General features: G+C 41.4%; 1 protein-coding gene and 1 pseudogene across 1 annotated transcript; both read right to left on the bottom strand.

Moving 5' to 3' along the window:
• Window positions 1-1,518: 1,518 nt before the first annotated feature.
• Window positions 1,519-3,104, bottom strand: LOC117851314 (transcription termination factor MTERF8, chloroplastic). Its single transcript, XM_034733109.2, has one exon. The coding sequence runs from the start codon at window positions 2,983-2,985 to the stop codon at window positions 1,786-1,788; it is 1,200 nt and encodes a 399-aa protein (XP_034589000.1). The 5' UTR covers window positions 2,986-3,104; the 3' UTR covers window positions 1,519-1,785.
• A 5,146-nt stretch (window positions 3,105-8,250) lies between these two features.
• LOC117853390 (uncharacterized) lies at window positions 8,251-9,545 on the bottom strand (annotated as a pseudogene).
• Between the last annotated feature and the right edge of the window lie 10,066 nt (window positions 9,546-19,611).

Here is a 19,611-nt window from a genome sequence, read left to right as displayed (position 1 = left end):
TACCATCATTTCTAAAGTATATTATTAAATAGGAAAATGTATACATTGCAAAATTATTTTTCGTGTAAATCTAGTAGAATCAACCTCATGTAACTATTTGTATTTTTAGTTATTGATGGTCAAAACTTAAAAAGTTGATTAAGACATACCTAGAACAAATAACTACAGCAGATAGTTTTTTCAAAACAGAATAATATACAAATTATCGATATTTTCGCTCATTTATTTAATAAAAAGTATTCCCACTTTATATGATTAAATCTAAATAACAGTTTGAATTCTTGATAGGTGGGTACAAGCAGCAAACCCATATTTCAATTTTCTGTAATTTGTCTTTGGATCAATCAACAAAGGCACCAATCTGTACTGCAGATCATAATACATCTGGAACACACTGGAAATTAACAGTGGCAGATTTTATCTTCACAAGGCAGCGGTAGACTCGGTGGAGCACAGGGAGGAGCAGCAGCACGAGAGCTCTCAGGTCTCAGCAGCTTTGCATCGGCAAGTGGAAAATGTAGTCGCCCGAGACCACCACGCCCAAAAAGGAAGGCTTTGTAGATGCATTAACGAATTCCCCCAGCGCATTGTAGCAAAACCCAAGAAATAAACTTCATAATATATACTGAAATTCCAGAAAAAAATGGACAAATACCTCCACACATGTGCAACAGGAAAACGGTGGATTTGGTTTCTTCTGTCAGATCAAAATCCATCACAATTTGGGAAATTCCTGGTTCAAAAAAGAAAAAGGCCATTTCCCCCATAAAGATCAGTGATGATACTAGGAACAAGCTTAACCAATCACTAGCATATTAGGGAAAATTATCTGATAGCCAGTTTGCATTGCTTGCTAGAAATTTATTCATAAATGTGACATCATATTTTCCAGAAATTTACTCATACTGTAACATTAGGAAAAATGAATATGCTCTTAAAGTTTCGCAAGGAACATAAGGTACACATGTATGACCTGAGCACAATCTAAATACTGAACATTGAACATGAAATTTTGATAGTAACTGGCCTATGATAGAAAAATGAACAAGAACGATGGAATGAAAATGAAAGTCCAGCTACTCTGGACAGAAATCGCTATAAAAGCAGAATTCATCGAAACAGTTAGTAGAAAACAGCTCAAAACTGTTGTCTCTGGTTTCTCATTTCTTGTTTTACAGCGTCTTTGGTTTCATCAGAAAATTAGTTTACACAAGCATCCAATTTTTAGTGCAAGTGCAAAGGGATAACTCCATGTAAGCCCTTACCGTGTGTCACACATCAATGAGTCTCATGACAGTATTTTGCACGAGTCTATAAATGGTTAGTAAGCATAAGAGGTTAGCAGTGCAAGTGCAAAGGGACAACTCCATGTATCCCCTCGCTGTGTGTCATGGGTCTCATGACAGTCTTTACCCTTTTGCATCAGTCTGTAAAACCATGAGTAAAGTTTATGCTTACTAGGTCCATAAAGATGAAATCATATACAAATTAAAACTATGGCCAAACATTCTTGTGAAATTTAATAACAACAGCAAAGATGCTGAAGATCTTAGTCAACTTGATTAATAGAGAGCAAAGATAAATCTAGTCGTGGTCATACTTATGCCATACTGTCCTCATTACCAGAAGAAGAGTCTACAAGGATTCAGGAACCAAATACTAGCTCCATTGGGTGTTAACCACAACTGATCCAGCATGTAGCAACACACTACTGTTAGGCAAGAACACTGAAACAAAGTTACCAGCTCACTGCTCAGTGTCAAAACATTGCTAAGCACTACACAGTTAAACACTTGCCGAGCCAGTGTTGGGTTCCGGCGCTTCTCCTCTGCAAGCAGCAGCATAGTCTTGGGCGAGGCTTGGTGCAGCTTCCTTGTAAGGACGTATGAACTTCTCCATGAAGACATTCTCACTCACTTGGACAGCGGTATAGTAGCTCCGGTCCTGCTCCAACAATCCATTTTCCTTAAGGAACTTCACAACATAATGCCTAGGCATCAGGCGACGCTCCAAGCTATATGTAAGTAGTGCAGGCCTGTGAGCTATGTACTCTGGTTCCAACCCGACCTGGGTGATCAGGAACTCTGACATGCGGCACAGCCTGTCCTTGGAGTGCTTCAGCACCAACGGTAACTTGGAAACTGCGATGCCCACCTCAGCATCCGACCACCTGAATGTCTTCTTCAGGAACTCCACCTTTGCAGCAATCTTCTCCTCGCTAAGGAACGCGACTGCGAGCAGCGCGTGCCTGAACATCCCGGTGCGACGGGGCACACCAACAGCCTCGGCGCGCTCCACCATTTCCCGGACGCGTTCAGGGTTGGTGGTGATCAGCCTTGGCACGGGGAGGGACAGCTTGGCAATATCACAAGCACCTAGCCCGCACTCCATCAGGAACGAGACGTTGGGCTTGACCACCCGCTCCAGGTCGGAGCTGAGGAGGTAGGCGTTGCTCCTGACAGCCTGGAGCAGGTTATCGAAGGAGCCGAAGAGGGGGACGTAGTACTGCAGCTTGGAGACGACGGTGGGGCGGCGGAAGCGCGCGGGGTCGACGAGGACGAGGCGGGCGATCTGGGACGGGGAGAGGCCGATGTCCCGGAGCTCAGCGAGGCGCGGGGCCAGCGTGCGCTCGACCTCGGAGCAGAGGAGCTTCGGGTCGTAGGCGACGGCGGCGGCGATGTCAGCGTCGGAGAGACCGAGGCCCGATAAGAAGGCGAGCACTGCATCGGGCCTAGAGGGGGACTTGAGGTGCGAGAGCACCTTGGAGGCCTTGAGCGCCTGCGCAGGGGTAAGATGGCAGGTGGCCACGAGGTATTCCTCGACGGCGAAGGGGGCGGCGTTGCTAGCCGAGTAGGCGGCGGCGGCGGCGGTGGTGGAGAATCGTGTCGTTGGGAGACGGCATTGGTGGCGCCGCAACGAGAGGAGCGTGACGGTTGTGCGGGGACGGAAGGAGAGAGGAAGGTGTTGTTTCTGGACGGGGAGCATGGCTGCCGGCGCCGGCGCCGGCGGGGAAGCACGCGGCGTCGCCGAGGATGGGACAGAGGAAGCGCTATAGGCTAGCGGTTATCACACAAAATGCACATTTTTTTTTGTTTTGGATTATAAAAGATGAAAAATCAGGTTATCCAAAACTTGGGCAAAACAAAGGAGAAGGAAAGGTATTTTTTTTCTATTTTCTTTTTTGTTTCTTTGCTTTCTTTCCTTTTTTTCTCAGGAGGAGCCACAGACCATAATCTGCCGTGTTATGGAGGATTCTTTTCAAATCCACAAATCCGCAATAGATTCAATCTAACCAAAATGGATTCAGTCTGCAAAACTGTTATGTATGAATCTTAATACAAGCACAATCTCCTTTCCTTGACTAGAACTTCGGTAAATAAAGAGTCTTCTCCAAAACAAAATGGTAAGAGGGGCAGACGGCAGAGAGGGATACATAAACCGTAAAACACCTGAAGATTGGGACACCTGTGGTCTGCCTCGGGCGCGGTTATATGTCATTACAGGTGACAAATCTGTGTTTATCATTTTCTAATTAGCGCGTCCGTACATGCAAGGGAGTAGTGGGTCGGCGCGTTTTTCTGTGGACCAGACACAATAATTTGTTTGACGCGTATTCACCTACGAGAGAAAACTAAAAACAAAGAAAAGATTATGCATGCATGCAAGTAAACACAATATGCAGTTTTAAAATTAAAAAATTCATAAATCATAAACTGAGCATCCAAATTAAATTCCGATTGCACCACTATGTTTCTTACGACAAGATCTTTAAAACAAGATCACACTCGATTATGTTTGGATCATTTTATAAAAAAAATATTTTTTAAATGCGAAATATTAAATTTGATTACAGCGAACAAATATTTGAATAACTAGAATAAATAATTGTCTAATATGAAGAAAATAACAGGGTGAACAAATGATTATAAATAGCGAATGAAATACTAAACATCACAAAGTTTGCATGATGCAAAAAAAAATAGATGTATAGTAAACAAAAATTGAAAATTTGATTTTAGAACAATCTTTTAAACTACATACAACTGGAACAAATTATATGAACTCAAATGTTATACTAATCAAACAAGTTATATAAACTCACGGAATGAAAATAAATATATATGGAACAAATTATACGAACTCATGTAACAAAATAGTAGTACACATCGAACATATCATATGAATTCACAGAATAAAAGATCTATATATCTCGAACAAATTGCCGGAACTCATAGAACAAGTATTTATACACATAGAATAAATTATATGGACTCATTGAATAAAAATTTGTACACTTGGAACAAATACATTTTGGATATATAATATTATTTTAATCCACGAGTCTACATAGTTGACCAATTCAATCATAAAAAGGGAATAAATGAGTCAATGTCGCCAACGAACGAGTCTAGTAAACACATAATTTTACACTCCAAACTAATAAATCTATATAGAACAACTAAATGTACTAAGTAATAATCTTGAATGTACTTTTTTATGTACTAAGAAAAATATATAGTGTTATAAAAAATACAAGAGAAGAGTAAAAATATAAAAGGAAAATGAATCAAATAAGCAAAAAAATTATAAATTACGTACGAAGAAATATATAGAAGAGAATCTAAATTAAAATATAAAAATAATTAATTAAACTAATAAAAAGGAAAAGAAATCAAAAGGGAAAAAGGAATGAGGAAATGGAAATAAGGTCGAAGATAAAAACAAGATAAAATAAAAGAAATGAAAATTGAAGTAAAAGAAAAAAAGAAAAAATAGTCATAATAGAGTTATATGAGTTGCGAATCAAATTATAATATAAGTGAGTATGCTAGGTTGTCATCTGACTAAAAGAAAAAAAAGAGTAAAACGGAAAAGCTTCCATTAAAAAAGGAAAAAGAAAGGAAGAGAATATGCTAACCGGAGAAGAGAAATAAATAGGGAAAAGGAAAAAACGAATGAAAGAAAACACACGGAAGGAATGAAACAAATAACGGACGGAAGAAAAGAAAAGGAAACCGGAGGCACCTCTCCCTCCACGTGCCAGCTTGCAGCAGGAAAAAAAAAACAGCAGGAGGGCGGAGTTGGGCCAAATCATCAGCCCACGCGTGCAGCGTCTTGAAGCAACGAGTGCTATTTTGTCGCGTACGAGTGCTATTTTGTCGCGTACGCGACTTATAGTCCTGACGGTCTGCCTCCCCTACTAACAAGTTCATTTTAAAAACTGATTGCCTTGTTAAGAAAAGAGGAGTATTTCTTAGCGACCATTATAATCGCTGCCGCATCCGCCGCGTATCAAGAATGTCATGACCGAGGACAATCCGTATACAAGCTCCTTGTTTAAACAGACTGTTAGCTCCACAAGCCCGAAGTATAGTTGTTAGTTGATAGAGTAACACAATTGCACACTGCAAATTGTTTGTTCGCAAAAAGTAATGCCAAAAAATTAGAGATTTGTGAAGTAGCTAATCAAGTCCTACAATATACGAGGGTATATTCTTGATCAAGAAACCAAAAACACATTGCATTTTGTCATAATCAACATAATCATACCAAAAGTCATAACTTCCGAGGCCAGAGTCAGCAGAAGATGCTGCTACTCGAAACCATCGGATCCAGCAGGCAAACCTGCCTGGGTGAATCATAATAAGATATTAACTTGAAACTGCTGTTCATTTTGCATCATCACTCATAAATAGAGACAACTAACTAAGAAGTCACCTGATTTGGTCGCTGCAAATAATATTGGAGAATAGGGAAAAGTCAAAAAAAATGAAAATGGTAATAAGAGCGCATGACCGCATAGGATCTGCATCAGAACTATTATGCTTTTCTCCAAAGCTGCAACAGTCCAATTCTTTGGGGTACCGTCCATCATACGGAAAAGGAATTGTGTTCACAAACATGAAGCAGGTAATTTCTAAGAAGACCCTAATCATCCAACAACATATGAACTAATTGTGCAAAGCCAGTACCACATGACACCACCGCTACCAAGAACTTAGATGCCAGTTGGGCAATAAATCAAGGCAATTTTGAATAACAGCATGGATGCAAAAAGGCAACGAAACACGTAATCTAGTTGATGACTTCCAACCATTTAGCACATAGCATCACAAAAAGGTAACAGCATCAACAATAACTAAATCTTTATAATCATTGTGTTCGTAAACCAGCAGTCCACCATCTGGTAATTGCATGAGGCAGCCTGGCTAGGCGTTGCAGTTGCAGCAACAGTACTGTCATGCACTCATACTCCTTTGAGTCTCCATGGACCCTGTTCGTGACTATGCTATTCATCATCTCCTTCCAGTCAGATGCCAACAATTTCTTCCTGCAACACAAGCATAGGTCTATTTGACTATTTCCCATCCGTTCAATAACATATATCAGCAAGCTTGATCATGTACCTATTTTCAACTAACCTGAAATAGTTGCTTTGCTCCCAACAATCAAGAAATCTAAAAGCAGACATCATTTTTTTTCCACACCAGGCAAACCCAAAAAGTAAGCATCAAATGCATGTTAATTTAGCAATTTTCCCGGGGTTATACATGCTTCGGTATTTTCAGGGATGGTAGACGAAGCATAACTATTTTCCAGTCTTCCAGAAACTTTTGAAAAAAATGTGTTTTTCAAATATGTCCTAGGAAATGTTATGGATATTCTCAATTTAGCAATTTTCCCGGGGTTATACATGCTTTGGTATTTTCAGGGATGGTAGACGAAGCATAACTATTTTCCAGTCTTCCAGAAACTTTTGAAAAAATGTGTTTTTCAAATATGTCCTAGGAAATGTTATGGATATTCTCAATGAACACTTCTTAGTGTACACAGCTTCAATAATTGTTGCTTGAGAAAATTAACTGGCTACAACAACATATTTTTTAGCCAAAAGATTTTTTTTCCCTTCCCTGCTCTAAGAAAGCAAAGTTAATGGAAATACCAGTTTACACAATACAGTTGAAGTCACAGCTCTCCAGAACCAAAAATCTTTTGCTGAACAATTCCAGTTTACAAGAAGTCATAGCAATTAACTGTGCCTAGTTACTTGTCTCAAAAGATCAGCATTACAGATGAGTAAGGTATGCAACTGAATGCAGGAAGCCCACACATCAAATATGGCTGGAATCCCATGCTCTACATTGAGTTACCAACGCTTCTCTAGCAAAAGTATCTTGTGCGCACTAATAAGGCAATAACCTGGGCTTCCTAAGGGTAAATCCATTGAAAGGTCAGATTTTAGCAGAGTGAGAGCTACAGTTGGTGCAGAACTTGCTTTAGCAAAAAATAAATAAATAATCACAGGAGTAGCTTGTACTACAGCTGACTACTAAAGATAATAACTAATACAAACTGTAGCAGTGTCATGGAGTGTCACCTAGGTACTTAAACATTAAAAATCCAAGATTCATGGCCTTGAACTTTTTAGATGCACCAGTGTACTTTACTTTTAATTGAAAGTTATGATCAAGCTTCAGAAAATTCACAGTGAGTTGAAATAACAGAGAATAGCCACAAGCAAAGGTCACACTTTTTTTGATTAATAATGAGCTAGAATTGACAGCTTCACACAATTTATCGGCACTTTCATAATTGCGATAGAAAGATATTATCTAAAAATAGAAAGCAATGCATGCATATTTGAGTAGTTAACAGATTCATCTTCAAGGAAGTCAGACAGCGTAAAGAAAAAATTACAAAATTAACTTGAGGACTGGAATAGATTCAAATTCTGCAACAGGTGAAAACTGAAAACCAAAGGTACTAGTGAAGCTCTAAGGTACTTTCTCTTGCACATTTTAGAATGTTCAGAATACTATACTCTTGGAAACTTAAAAATGGTTCGGTTGGTAAATAGCACTATGGTCAGCAACCGAAGGAAATGATATACAAAAATAAGATGATACCGGAAACTAAGGTAGTACACATGTGTAAGTGAAAAAAAATCCCTGCAGGATGAGGTGAGACGCATAAAAAGATGATAATAGTACTGACCTGAGTATGTGAGATAGCAGTAGGATCAAAGTTGCTTCAGTGGCAAAAATAATTCTTCGGAATAACCGAATCCCACCAATCTTTTGAAATTTGATCTGTAGTTTTGTTCCCAGATCAATCAATTGTATCCATCCAACCAATACACCAGTATCACATTAAAAAAACGTCGGTGTTTCATCGGGCATTAGGAACAGCCCAACTGCAATGTACTTGAGGGAAAAAAACTAGAATGCAAGGGGAGTTTCATAGGGCATTAGGAACAGCCCAACTACAATGTACTTCAGGGGAAAAAAAAACTAGAATGCAAGGGGTACAGTTAGGAGACTAAACACTTAGGATCGCCAGTTCACTACTGCTAGTCAACCTCAGCAGTGCAATAATGCACAGTTAGTACTAAGTTACACACTTACCAAGAAATTACAATATGAATCTAGAGGGCACTTCCCCTCTGCGTGCAGCAGCGTAGTCTTCGGCAAGGTGCGGTGCAGCCTCCTTGAAAGGGCATATGAATTGAACCTCTCCATGAAGACCTTCTCAGTCACCACGACTGCAGAATAGTAGCTCCGGTCATGCTTCAGCAATCCATTTTCCTTAAGAAACTTCATAACATAGTGCCGCGGTATGTGGCGGCCCTGCAGGCAAAACTTGAGCATTGCCGGTGTGTAAGCAATATACTCCGGATCCAACCGGACAACTGACATCAGGAACTTGGACACGCGGAGTGCCTTGTCTTTGGAGACAGTCAGCACCCCCGGGTCCCTGGACACCGCAAGTCGCACCCGATCTTCTGACCACTGGAACGTTGTCTTCAGGAACTCCATTTTTGTAGCGATAGACTCCTTGCTGCGCGAGGAGACGCACCGCAGCGCATAAATGAACATAGGGGTGCCGCGTTGTACGCCCTAGTCCTCAGCGCGCGCCACTATCGCCTGGATGTGCTCTGGTCTGGTGCAGATCAGCCTCGGTGCGCCACGGCATATCCTGGAAATGTCATACTCACCCAGGCGCCTGACGTTGGGCTCCACCACGTTCTCCAGATCAGCGCTGAGGAGGTTCCTGGAATGCGGGATCGCTTTGACGAGGTCGTCGACGGAGCCGAAGAGGTGGACGTAGTACTTGAGCTTCGAGACGATGGCGGGTTGAAGGAAGCCTCTCGGGTCCAGCACGAGTAAGCGGGCGATCTGGGAAGCGGAGAGGCCGTGATCCTTGAGCGCAGCGAAGCGCAGGGCCAGGGTCTTGTCGACTTTGCAGCAGAGGAGTTCCGGGTGGCGGATGACGGCGGCGGCGATATCCTGGGGAGTAAAGCCGAAGCCGGAGAGGGCAGCGAGCACGGCGTCGGGCTTGGAGGGGGACTTGAAGTGGGAGAGCTTCCGGGACGCCCTGAGGGCCTGGTTCCGGGTGAGATGGCAGGATGCAGCGAGGTAGTCCGCGACGGCGAACGGCGCGTGGCCAGGCGAGGCCGAGGAGGACGCGGTGGAGGCGGCGAACCGGGTGAGGGTGAGGAGCCATTGGTGGCGCGATAAGAGGAGGCGCTTCTGGAGGTGGAGCATGGCCGATGCGGATTGCGGAAGGCTGCCGGCCGCGGCAGTGGGCGGCGGCGGCGAGGGTAGGGGCGAGAATGCTACGTGTACTTGAGGGAAAGTTTCTCTTTACCCCCCAAAAATATCTTTTGGGTTGCCCGAAAAATAAAATCTTTTGTGTCGCTGAACGTGTACCGGAGCCGGGTGCATGATCGGAAGTTTATGTCACATCAAATCTTCGGATGCTAATTAAAAGGATTAAATATAAGCTAATTATAAAACTAACTATACATATGGAAGCTAATTCGTGAGACGAATGTATTAAGCCTAATTAGTTCATGATTAGCACATATTTATTGTAGCATCACATTATCAAATCATGAATTAATTAGGTTTAATAGATTCGTCTCGCGAATTAGCCTCCATCTGTGCAATTAATTTTATAATTAGTTTATATTTAATATTTCTAATTAGTATCTAAATATTCGATGTGATAGGGACGAAACTTTAGTTCTTGGAACTAAGAGGGCCTAAGTGCCATGATAAAAACTCTGTTAATTGCAGTGGCAAAGTAAAGAGTTCGTTCAAGATAAACACAAGTGTATTGGCATCGCAAAGTAAATGAACTGATGAAAAAAAGGTATACTATGAGGTACTGAAAACATAGAATTATTTTTCTTTAAACTTGAGATCACAAAAGAGGCATGTTTATGGTCTTAAATAATCCAAAGTGTGGTGTTAGATAATGAGAAGGCATCCAATGCAAAACCAAAATGTTTATATTTTGGGAGAAATTTTATCATTGAACTATCATCCGATGTAAAATGCTTTGAATTAGCAAATCGGCAAAAAGCTCCACCAGATAACACACCCAAAAGGCCAAATCCAGAAGTGGATTTTGTTTCCCCACCCGCGCCGCCGTCATCACCAACGACCCTCTCTTGCTCTGTGCCGACGTCGAAAAAACCCTGGCTCCCCGCGTCATCAAGCTCAGCGACCTCAGCCTGTCACGTCCTAAGATCGGGCGGCTGCTACTTGCCTCCCAAAACTAGTTCCGCAGCGCAGCACAACACTGTTTCACAATCTTGAATTCTAGCGTGGGATTTTTGGCTCCCTCGACAAGCTCTTTCAGGTCGTCAATGCTCTCTTCCAGCATTGACCTCGAGACGGTGGCCAAGTCCAACCTATTTATCCTCCTGCACGAAGTGTAAAATTAGAGGCGCGTTGGTGGAAACACTGTGCCCTATCTTGGATCAGCGATGAGTTGCGTGTTGATTCAATGAGCGAGGAACAGACCCTCGCGTGACTTTACATAGGTGCCATGTACGGGAGGATAACCATCCAAGAGATCTAGCTAGATGTTTGTTACAGCAGAAAATCTACACAAACTAATCTATCTCTAGATGATACAACCTCGATTGTTTCACAAGAATATCTACACGGCACCTAATACAAACCACCTTGAAGATATACACGCTACTTTGTTTAACAGCCTCCCTCAATCATAACCGAGCTAAGGTTAAGATTGGTCTTGAAATTTTCCAATAACCTTACCGACAATACTTTTGTAAACCCATCAGCTATTTGATCTCCGGATGGCACATAATCAATTTCCAAGAGCCTTGCAAGCACCCTTTCTTGCACAAAGTGGAAGTCTACCTCAATGTGTTTGGTCCTGGCATGAAAAACAGGGTTAGCAGATAAATATTTAGCACCAATGTTATCACACCAGAGCTTTGCTGCCCGTGGGCTTGCTATCCCCAATTCTCGAAGCAACGTTTGTATCCACATGACTTCTGTTGTTGTATTAGCTATGACTTTATACTCTAACTCTATACTGGACCTTGAAACAGTTGCCTGCTTTTGTGCACTCCAGGATACAACATTTGTTCCCAAGAACACAACAAACCCACCTGTTGACTTTCTGTCATCTATACATCCTGCCCAATCTACATCAGAGAAGGCACTTATTAAGGTAGACATAGACTTTTGGATCTTGAGTCCCAACTGAGTACACTGCTTAACGTATCTGAGAATTCTCTTGACTATTGCCCAATGTACTGTAGTTGGAGCATGAAGGAATTGGCAAATTTGTGAACGAGAATGCAATGTTAGGTCTAGTAAGAGTTAAATACTGTAAAGCTCCTACTATGCTTCTATATTGTGATGCGTCATTAGCTCCAAGAAGAGAACCCTCATGTAAAGACAGTTTCTCACTAGTTGAAAGAGGTGTGCTCACAGGTTTACAATCTACCATTCCAACTCGTTTCAGGAGGTCCGTAGCATATTTTTCTTGTGTGAGAACAATACCTTCACGTACCTTGTTCACTTCTATACCAAGGAAGTAGTGTAGATCGCCTAGATCCTTTAATGCAAACTCTTCCTTCAAGTCTCGCAGTAATGCTGAAGTTGCCTTATCTGTTGAGCTTGCTACTATTATGTCATCAACATACACAAGCACAAACATGGTTATATTGCCCTTGCTGTAAAAGAACAGGATGTATTAGCTTTGGATGCTTGAAATCCAAGAGTAATTAACTTAGCACTGAGTCTGGAATACCAAACCCTCGGTGCTTGTTTTAGTCCATACAATGCCTTGTCAAGTTTGCAATATATAGTTTGGTTTGGTGACATCCACAAAGCCCAGAGGTTGTGCCATATAAACATCTTCCTCCAACATGCCATGCAAGAAGGCATTCTGAACATCTAATTTCCTTAAACTCCAACCCTTAGAAGGATCTTGATGTCTCCTAGAAGGGGGTTGAATAGGTGTAACCTGAAAACATCGCCACTTAAAAAAAATTGTCAGTGACTTTCGAAATATTCCAGAAACACTTCCGGAGATTTTCGGAACTTACGGAATCTCCGAAGATAGGAAACACACACCTGAAACAGCGGAAGAAAATCTGTCTGCTGGAAACCGGAACTTCCGGTCTCAAAACTGGAACCTCCGGTTTTGCTACGGGCAGAGACAACCCCTTAAACCTTATGCAATGCAAGAGAGGTAAAGATCAAACCAGGTTTAGAGAATGTGCTCAGATGGTGTATCTTAGTAGAAAGACAAAGTTCCTACACTTCACAAACACTAACACCCGAGTAGATCAACCAATGTAATGAGATTAACAATGAAGTAGAAGTGCAGTGCAAATGTATGCAAACCAGTGAGGAGACACAATGATTTGTTTCACCGAAGTTCAGATTCACCACCGGATGAATCCTACATCTTCGTTGGGTGCTTCCAAGGAAGCCGGGTTGCACTCAACCCTTTCCCCACTTCACTAGTTAGCTTTTTCCCTTTTGGAGGCGAAGCTTGACCTGCACAAACTATCCCATGGCTCACCACAACTTGGGAGCTCTTGGGCGACACTTAGCCGTCTAGGAGGAACACCTCCAAGATTAACAAATTCTTCACTTATAACTTGACAAGGCAAACAAGTGCTCAAGCTTATGAGTGCTCTTCTAGTGCTCGCAAACAACTCCTCTCTACCACCAACTCACAAGATCTTAACAAAGATCACACTACCTCACAGAGAGGGGTTGGTGAGAGCTATTTGGCTTTGGTTTAGCTTAGAATAGGCAAGAAGCACAGTAGCAACTGCAAAAACAGCAACTAGCCACTGAGAGGGTCGTGGGGTATAAATATAACTCAATAAACATTTGATGCATCCCATTGCTGTACTCAGTAAGGCTTGACTTGAGACCTCAAAATCCTCTAAGTAATAGCCCCTTCACCCTAGCAAAGCTCATGGCCCAAGTCACCACTTGACCAAACTTTGCCTAGTACCTCGTTGCTAATCACTTGCTTGATTTCTTCATCCAATTACTGCCGCATTTGAGTCTAGCTATGTTTTGACATCATGAATGAAATCCGCTTGAGATCATACCTTCTTTTGACTTCTATATCCCATTTATTTACAACAAACTTCTCATTTTATTTAGAGACCAACTAATATCCCAATGCCATCATGACTCTATCTTTTCTTCAATTTGCTTGTCACATATCGCATATAACTATCATGGGATCCACATACTATTTATTTTATGACATTCATCTTTAACTCAAGCAATCTTGCAATGTGAGGCTATCAACCAAGAATCAATCTTTATTTTACATCATTGCTTGCTTGAATGAATAATGCCATATGCCATACTTGTTCTTTTCATTGTATGAGCCTTTTAATACAATCCTTCCCACAAAGATTATACATAAAATGTAATTAACCTACTCATAAACTTAATAAGTTCATTAGACCTTTAATCATGTTGTCATTCAACACATCAAAACCCACTAGGGGCCTAGATGCTCTTTCAATCTCCCCCTTTTTGGTGATTGATGACAACCTTGATTAAAGCTTACAAAAGATATAACATTAAAGCTTTTGAGTACTGAGATTTAGATAGAGCTCCCCCTCAACATGTGCATAGATTTCTTTTTCATCAATTTTGGCCTAAAATGCCAATATGCACATTTTTCAAGACAAACATGGAGCTCCCCCTAAATCTCAGCATCCGTGGGGGTGCAAAACAAGTGTGTGAACATATAACACGTGATGCATGCAGTAAATAGTCACAAAATCAAATAAAATGAGGGAAAGTGGTGCTGTCTGTCAGGCCAAAACCGGAACTTCCGATTCTGGAAAACCGGAAGTTCCGTTTTCTACCTGACAGCACTGTCCAAAGACATTCATCAATCAATAAAATCACACTAGCATGCAAATGAGTTTAACAAAGCTTAAACAGGTTCAACACACACAGTAGCACACATTACAAATTTTCAAGTCCACAAGAGCTAGGATAGAGTATATTACAAGGGCCTGTTGCATCCAACAACCAGAAACCGGAACATCCGTTTCTGGAAAACCGGAACCTCCAATTTTTCCATACTGCTACTGACAGAAACTCTAACCCGAAGCTTTAATCTGAATTTTATCTCCCCCTTTGTCATCCATCACCACAAAGGTTCCTGGAGGCTTTTCTGAGCTTTCTAATCATCAGGTGGATCATCTTGAGGCTCCCGATCACCATTATTGTCACTTGGGCCACTGAAAGGAGGAGGAGGAGGACGTGGTGCCACTCCAAAGAACATCGATGCAAACTGCTATGTTGCATCTTCTAGGATGTTAGGATCAATAGTGGTGGGCTGAGGAGTGCCTATACCAAGAAAAGGAACACCGGAGGATGAACCATCACCAGTTGGCATAGATTCATAAGCGGGATCATGGTAACCAAAGGTCCTTCCCCAATAGTCAGTGGATTGAGCATTCTTCTACTATTGTTCAATAGTTTCTGGCTCACTTTCTTGACCATATGAGCCAATGGGAGAAGGAGGATTGTGTGGCATGTTGAGCTCTTGCATTTGCTTGTGCCAAATGGTGTCCTTCTTTCTCTTTTGCCTCACCTTGTGCAACTTGATGTTCATAGAATTGCACATGCCTATGAAGAAGTTGAACATCTTGCAAAGAGGGGAGGGAGTCTTATACCTTTCTTGAGAGCCACTCGCACCACCTTGTGTAGATGTGGTCCTTGCTGCCCTAGATGGTGCAGCGGTCCTAGAAGGAGCATCGGAAGGAGCAGCAGCACTAGAAGATCCCTCCAGCTCAAGAGATGGGCTAGGAACATCTCCGGGAGGGTTGAAAAGCTGCTCAAGTGTTGGCCCAACAATGTCGTTCTTCAAATGATAAGGCTTGTGAGGATGATCATATTTAAACTGAACCTTTGTCACATGCTCAATCACATACATAAGATAGGGAGCATATCCACAACACTTTTGTGAAGAGCTAGCAATCTCCTTTATCTCCTCCCAAATGTAATCCACCACACTAAAATCAATTGCACTAAGTGACATGGCCTCTAGCAAATTTCTACCATAAAAGGTTATCTTTCTAGCATCACCTTCTCTTGGTGCGAGAGTCTTTCTAAACAACCGGTTTAGATAGCCAGAGAATGGGATCATGTTGTGTGTCTCTCCATAGTAGATCGGTTGAGGTGTGAGATACATTCCGGACATTTCACTTTTTGAGAGGGTGTTACCAATGTGAATCCTCACAAGGTCAAGATCATCCGCGAGAAAACCAAGGAATGTAGCAAAATCCCTTATGGATATTCCATACCAATTTCCTTCAGTCATCCAATACACATGCCTTACACGGTTCTTCTCAGTAAAGTAGCAAGTGGCATAGAATTGTGCAATGATTTCTTTATTCCAACTATGCTCAAAGCCCATGATGTGATAAACATTCTTGTCCTTGCACACTTGTATGACTTCATCTACCATGGGGTCTCCCAAATTTTCCAAGTGAGACCAATCAATGAATTGAGAGCGAGCAATTGGAATACCTTTAGCAAGAATAGTACTCTCATAGAAATTTTGATGAAAATCCGTGTAGAATCTATAGTCCACATTTGCCTTTCCAATTTTCTAAGGATTCTTTGCTCTCTTTTTCCGGTAAATTTCTGTCATTCCTGCAGCCTTGCAGTTTACTTTGACTCTATAAATAGCTGCCTAAGGTTCTCTCATCCTTGCATCTCTAAGGACATTTGTTTGAGAAGGTTGAAAACGAGATGTAGGCACATCAAAATCATCACCTTCTTTGTCATTGTTACCGCTGCCTGTACCTTGACTGTCCTTATGGCTGTTAGTCCTTATGGCTTTGCCTTTCCTCTTCAAACTCTCATGAGATGGCTCCACATAAGTCTCATCCTCGATCTCCTCATCATCACTAGATGTGTCACTGCCATCATTGCTTTGAGTTTCAATGCGGATGGTCCCTCTAAATAGTTTCCATGTGATGGCGGTCCTCTGTGATCTCCTAGGCTGCACGGGTGGATCATTTGCCTTCTCTAGATCTTTGCCCCTCCTCCGAAAAAAATATCCTTGCTCCCCCTTGGAGGATCTGTGTCAAACAGGTGCAACAAACTCAGAAAAGGTCCTCTGATAGATAGAACAGACTATTCCTTGAGCTAAGAACATGATACGAATAGAGAGGAGGGATGAACTAGGGTTTCCCTGCTAAAAATGGAACTTCCGGTTTCTGAAATCCGGAACTTCCAATTTGGGCCGGGAAACCCTAGGTCATGAATCCATTTGTTTGACCATGGGAAACTGAATCCACTGCTACGAATAGCATCTAGGGTCTAAATGTAGATGATTTGACCAAGGGAAACTCAAAGACAAACCCTAGAAAAGTAGATCGAGGATGAACTCGGTTTAGGGAACCTTGAGACATGGTTTCTGAGTTCTTGAGGAAGAAAACAGAGGGGAAAGTGGATCCTCCGATCTTGAATCGCAAGAATCAACCACCAATCCTCAAATCCCACGTTGAATCCTTGGATCTCCTTGAATCGCCCCCTCTTTGCCCCTCCTTACTATTCTGGTTGGGCTGGGTGTATGAGGGTGAATGGGAGAGAGAGAGGGGGTAAGTCACGGGCCCACAGGAATATAGCCGTTGGGGGGGGGGCGACCAAAACCGGAGCCTCCGGTTTTGGGAAACCGGAACTTCCAGTTTTGACTTAATTCGTAGAGAAAATTCAAGTTGTCTCGTCTTAGCTAGATTTGATGGTTCTAGAGACTCAGATTGGGATCCATATATCAATTTGTTCCTTATGAGATAGTTCTTGAACACAGAGGATGACATTTCCTATGGATATAAGATTTGGGATAGAATGTCTAAAATATAGCCCTTGAGATAAGATAGAGAGATGATCCTGTGGACTTGAGAAAGTTTCACCATTTGTATTTAGCCAACAAACAAGCAAGGATAACCATAACCACAAATGGGTCAACATGGCCACAAAGACCAAGATCCAAAAATTTTGCAAAAAGGCACACTTCCTATCATGCTAGTCAATTTTTTTTTGAAAATCTATCCTATCTCACTCAGAGCATACAATGATCATATAGACAACATAAGGATTGGTATGTTTAACTCATGCCCTCTTTCACCCTTTAAAAGAACATAGAACACATTCTAATCAACAAATATAGAGAGACATCAATTAAATATCCAAAACCCATCACAACCACAAAGGCGAGTCTAGTAATCTTTGCATGCCAAACACACTGGCATGAGTAAGCCTAGATGCATAAGGTAAAACAAGAAGTTTGTGAAATTTCATACCTTAGCCCTAGAACAAGATTTCTTCACTTAGAAGAATGATGGCATCATTTTCTTGCATAAGATATTTCTTTTGAACCCAAGCACTAGATCCATTAGATGCCCATCAAGCCCTCAAATATAACACTATATTGCTTCTTATTGAAGATGTGATATTTAAGCATATGACATAAATATTTGGTACACAAAAAATGGAGTTAGTAACTAGGACACAAAATATGAGATAAGCTCCCCCTTAATATGTGCATCAAGGATTTGAATCTTGAAACATGCTCTTTTAGTTCATTTAGGGGACAAGAGAAGCTTGACCCATATTTTGAGTCACAAAGGTAGAATTATGCCAAGAAACTAATTAAGTTTAAAATTGCTCACAGTGATGTAACCTAAGGTGAAGCATGAGGTTTAATCATAAAAATATAGTCACCTTTGTTGACTTGCACTTTTATTCCATTGATTTAGACCCAGCTTACCAAAATCGAAATCACCGGTTTTCCAAACCGGAACTGCCGGTTTTGTCTCTCCAGTTTGAATATTTTAACTTCAGTTGAGGTATCCTAAACCTCTTTATATTATGATTTTTCTTGGGTGATTCCTTTCTTCTTTTACCTCCTGTTATCATATAAGCACAATGCTTCTCAAGGGAAAATGTTAGTAGCAGGAGCACAAGTTATGAGATGAGCTCCCCCTTAATAAGTGCTAAAGGATGGAATTCTTGAAACATGCACTTGACTCAGCTAAGGCTCATAAGGGAGACAATTTATGCTATGATGAAATTTAACAAAGAATTTCTTTTGGTCTCTTTGGATATTTATACCAACAGAATGAGTGAATGTGACGCACATGACAATTTATCCACTTTAATCAATCAGAAAAGATCGATGATGACAAAAGTTCCGGAGAATCCGTAGAACCTTGCGGAATTTTCGCACTTTCCGGAATTTTCTGAAGAAAGCTGTGGAATTTTCTGCAGATTCCACTTTTTCACAGAAACCGGAACTTCCGGATAGGGAACCAGAACCTCCGATTTTTGCTAAATCAGCATTGAGGTTCTGGTGTCATCTTGTACTTCTTTTCTTGAAGATGATGTTGTCATTTATGATCTGCAGGTACATTTATCACAAGAGCTTCTAAAGAAGCGGTCAAGAGCATCTAATGGCATGAGAGATAAATATTACTTAACTAGACCAAGAATGCTATCTAGTTTCTATAAGTGATTAGCACATGAGCATGTTCATATACAACCAGCTAGAAAGGTAGGAGCGAGGTACTTTTTACCAAGGATGCATTGAAGAATAGAATGGTTCATAGGTTTCCTCTTGGCATTGTTTCTCGAATAGACATGAAGTTCCCACTTGAGCCAAAGATCAAGATAAATCTCTTCTCAAGTGTGCCAAGCTCCAATGCACCTACAAGTACATGTAGAGACCTTTCAAGCATACTTTGGTACCCAAACCATGTTGGGTCTACTAAGGTTAGTCAACAAAGTCTTAGGTACCCAAATGGCTTTTGTGCTAACCTTAGGTGAGTGAGTCACTTTGGCAGCACAAGAGTCATTTAAGTTCTTCCTAAGCTCCTTAGAATCATTATGAATGGACTTGGGCTTAGGAATATTACCATTTGAGCAATTCTTACCAAGATGACCCTTCTTTTGACATGCATAGTAAATTTTGTGCTTGATGTTTCCTGTTGCTTTCTTATCTTGACTTCTGACAGCAACACCTCCCATATATTTTTCTTGAGCTTTAAGGAAGCCTTTGTTTAGCTTGATATGGGGTCTCACAACCAAAACTGGTACCTCCAGTTTTGCCAAACTGAAACCTCTTGTTTTCCAAACCGGAACCTCCTGTTTTCCTAGAGTGAGACCCACTGCTTGTACATGATGCAATCTTGTGTCCTTTCTCATGATAGTTGAAGCATCTTTTCTTTGATAGGCTTCTTTGTCTCTTGGAGAGTGCTGTCTTGTCCTCTTTCTTCTTTGGACA

Source organism: Setaria viridis, chromosome 4, assembly GCF_005286985.2.
Source record: "Setaria viridis chromosome 4, Setaria_viridis_v4.0, whole genome shotgun sequence".
Classification (NCBI taxonomy): domain Eukaryota; kingdom Viridiplantae; phylum Streptophyta; class Magnoliopsida; order Poales; family Poaceae; genus Setaria; species Setaria viridis.
This window is presented reverse-complemented; position numbering and strand designations above follow the sequence as displayed.

Bases quoted from the DNA above. Each gene is read 5' to 3' on its own strand.
- LOC117851314 (XM_034733109.2), bottom strand. From the start codon at position 2,985: ATGCTCCCCGTCCAGAAACAACACCTTCCTCTCTCCTTCCGTCCCCGC.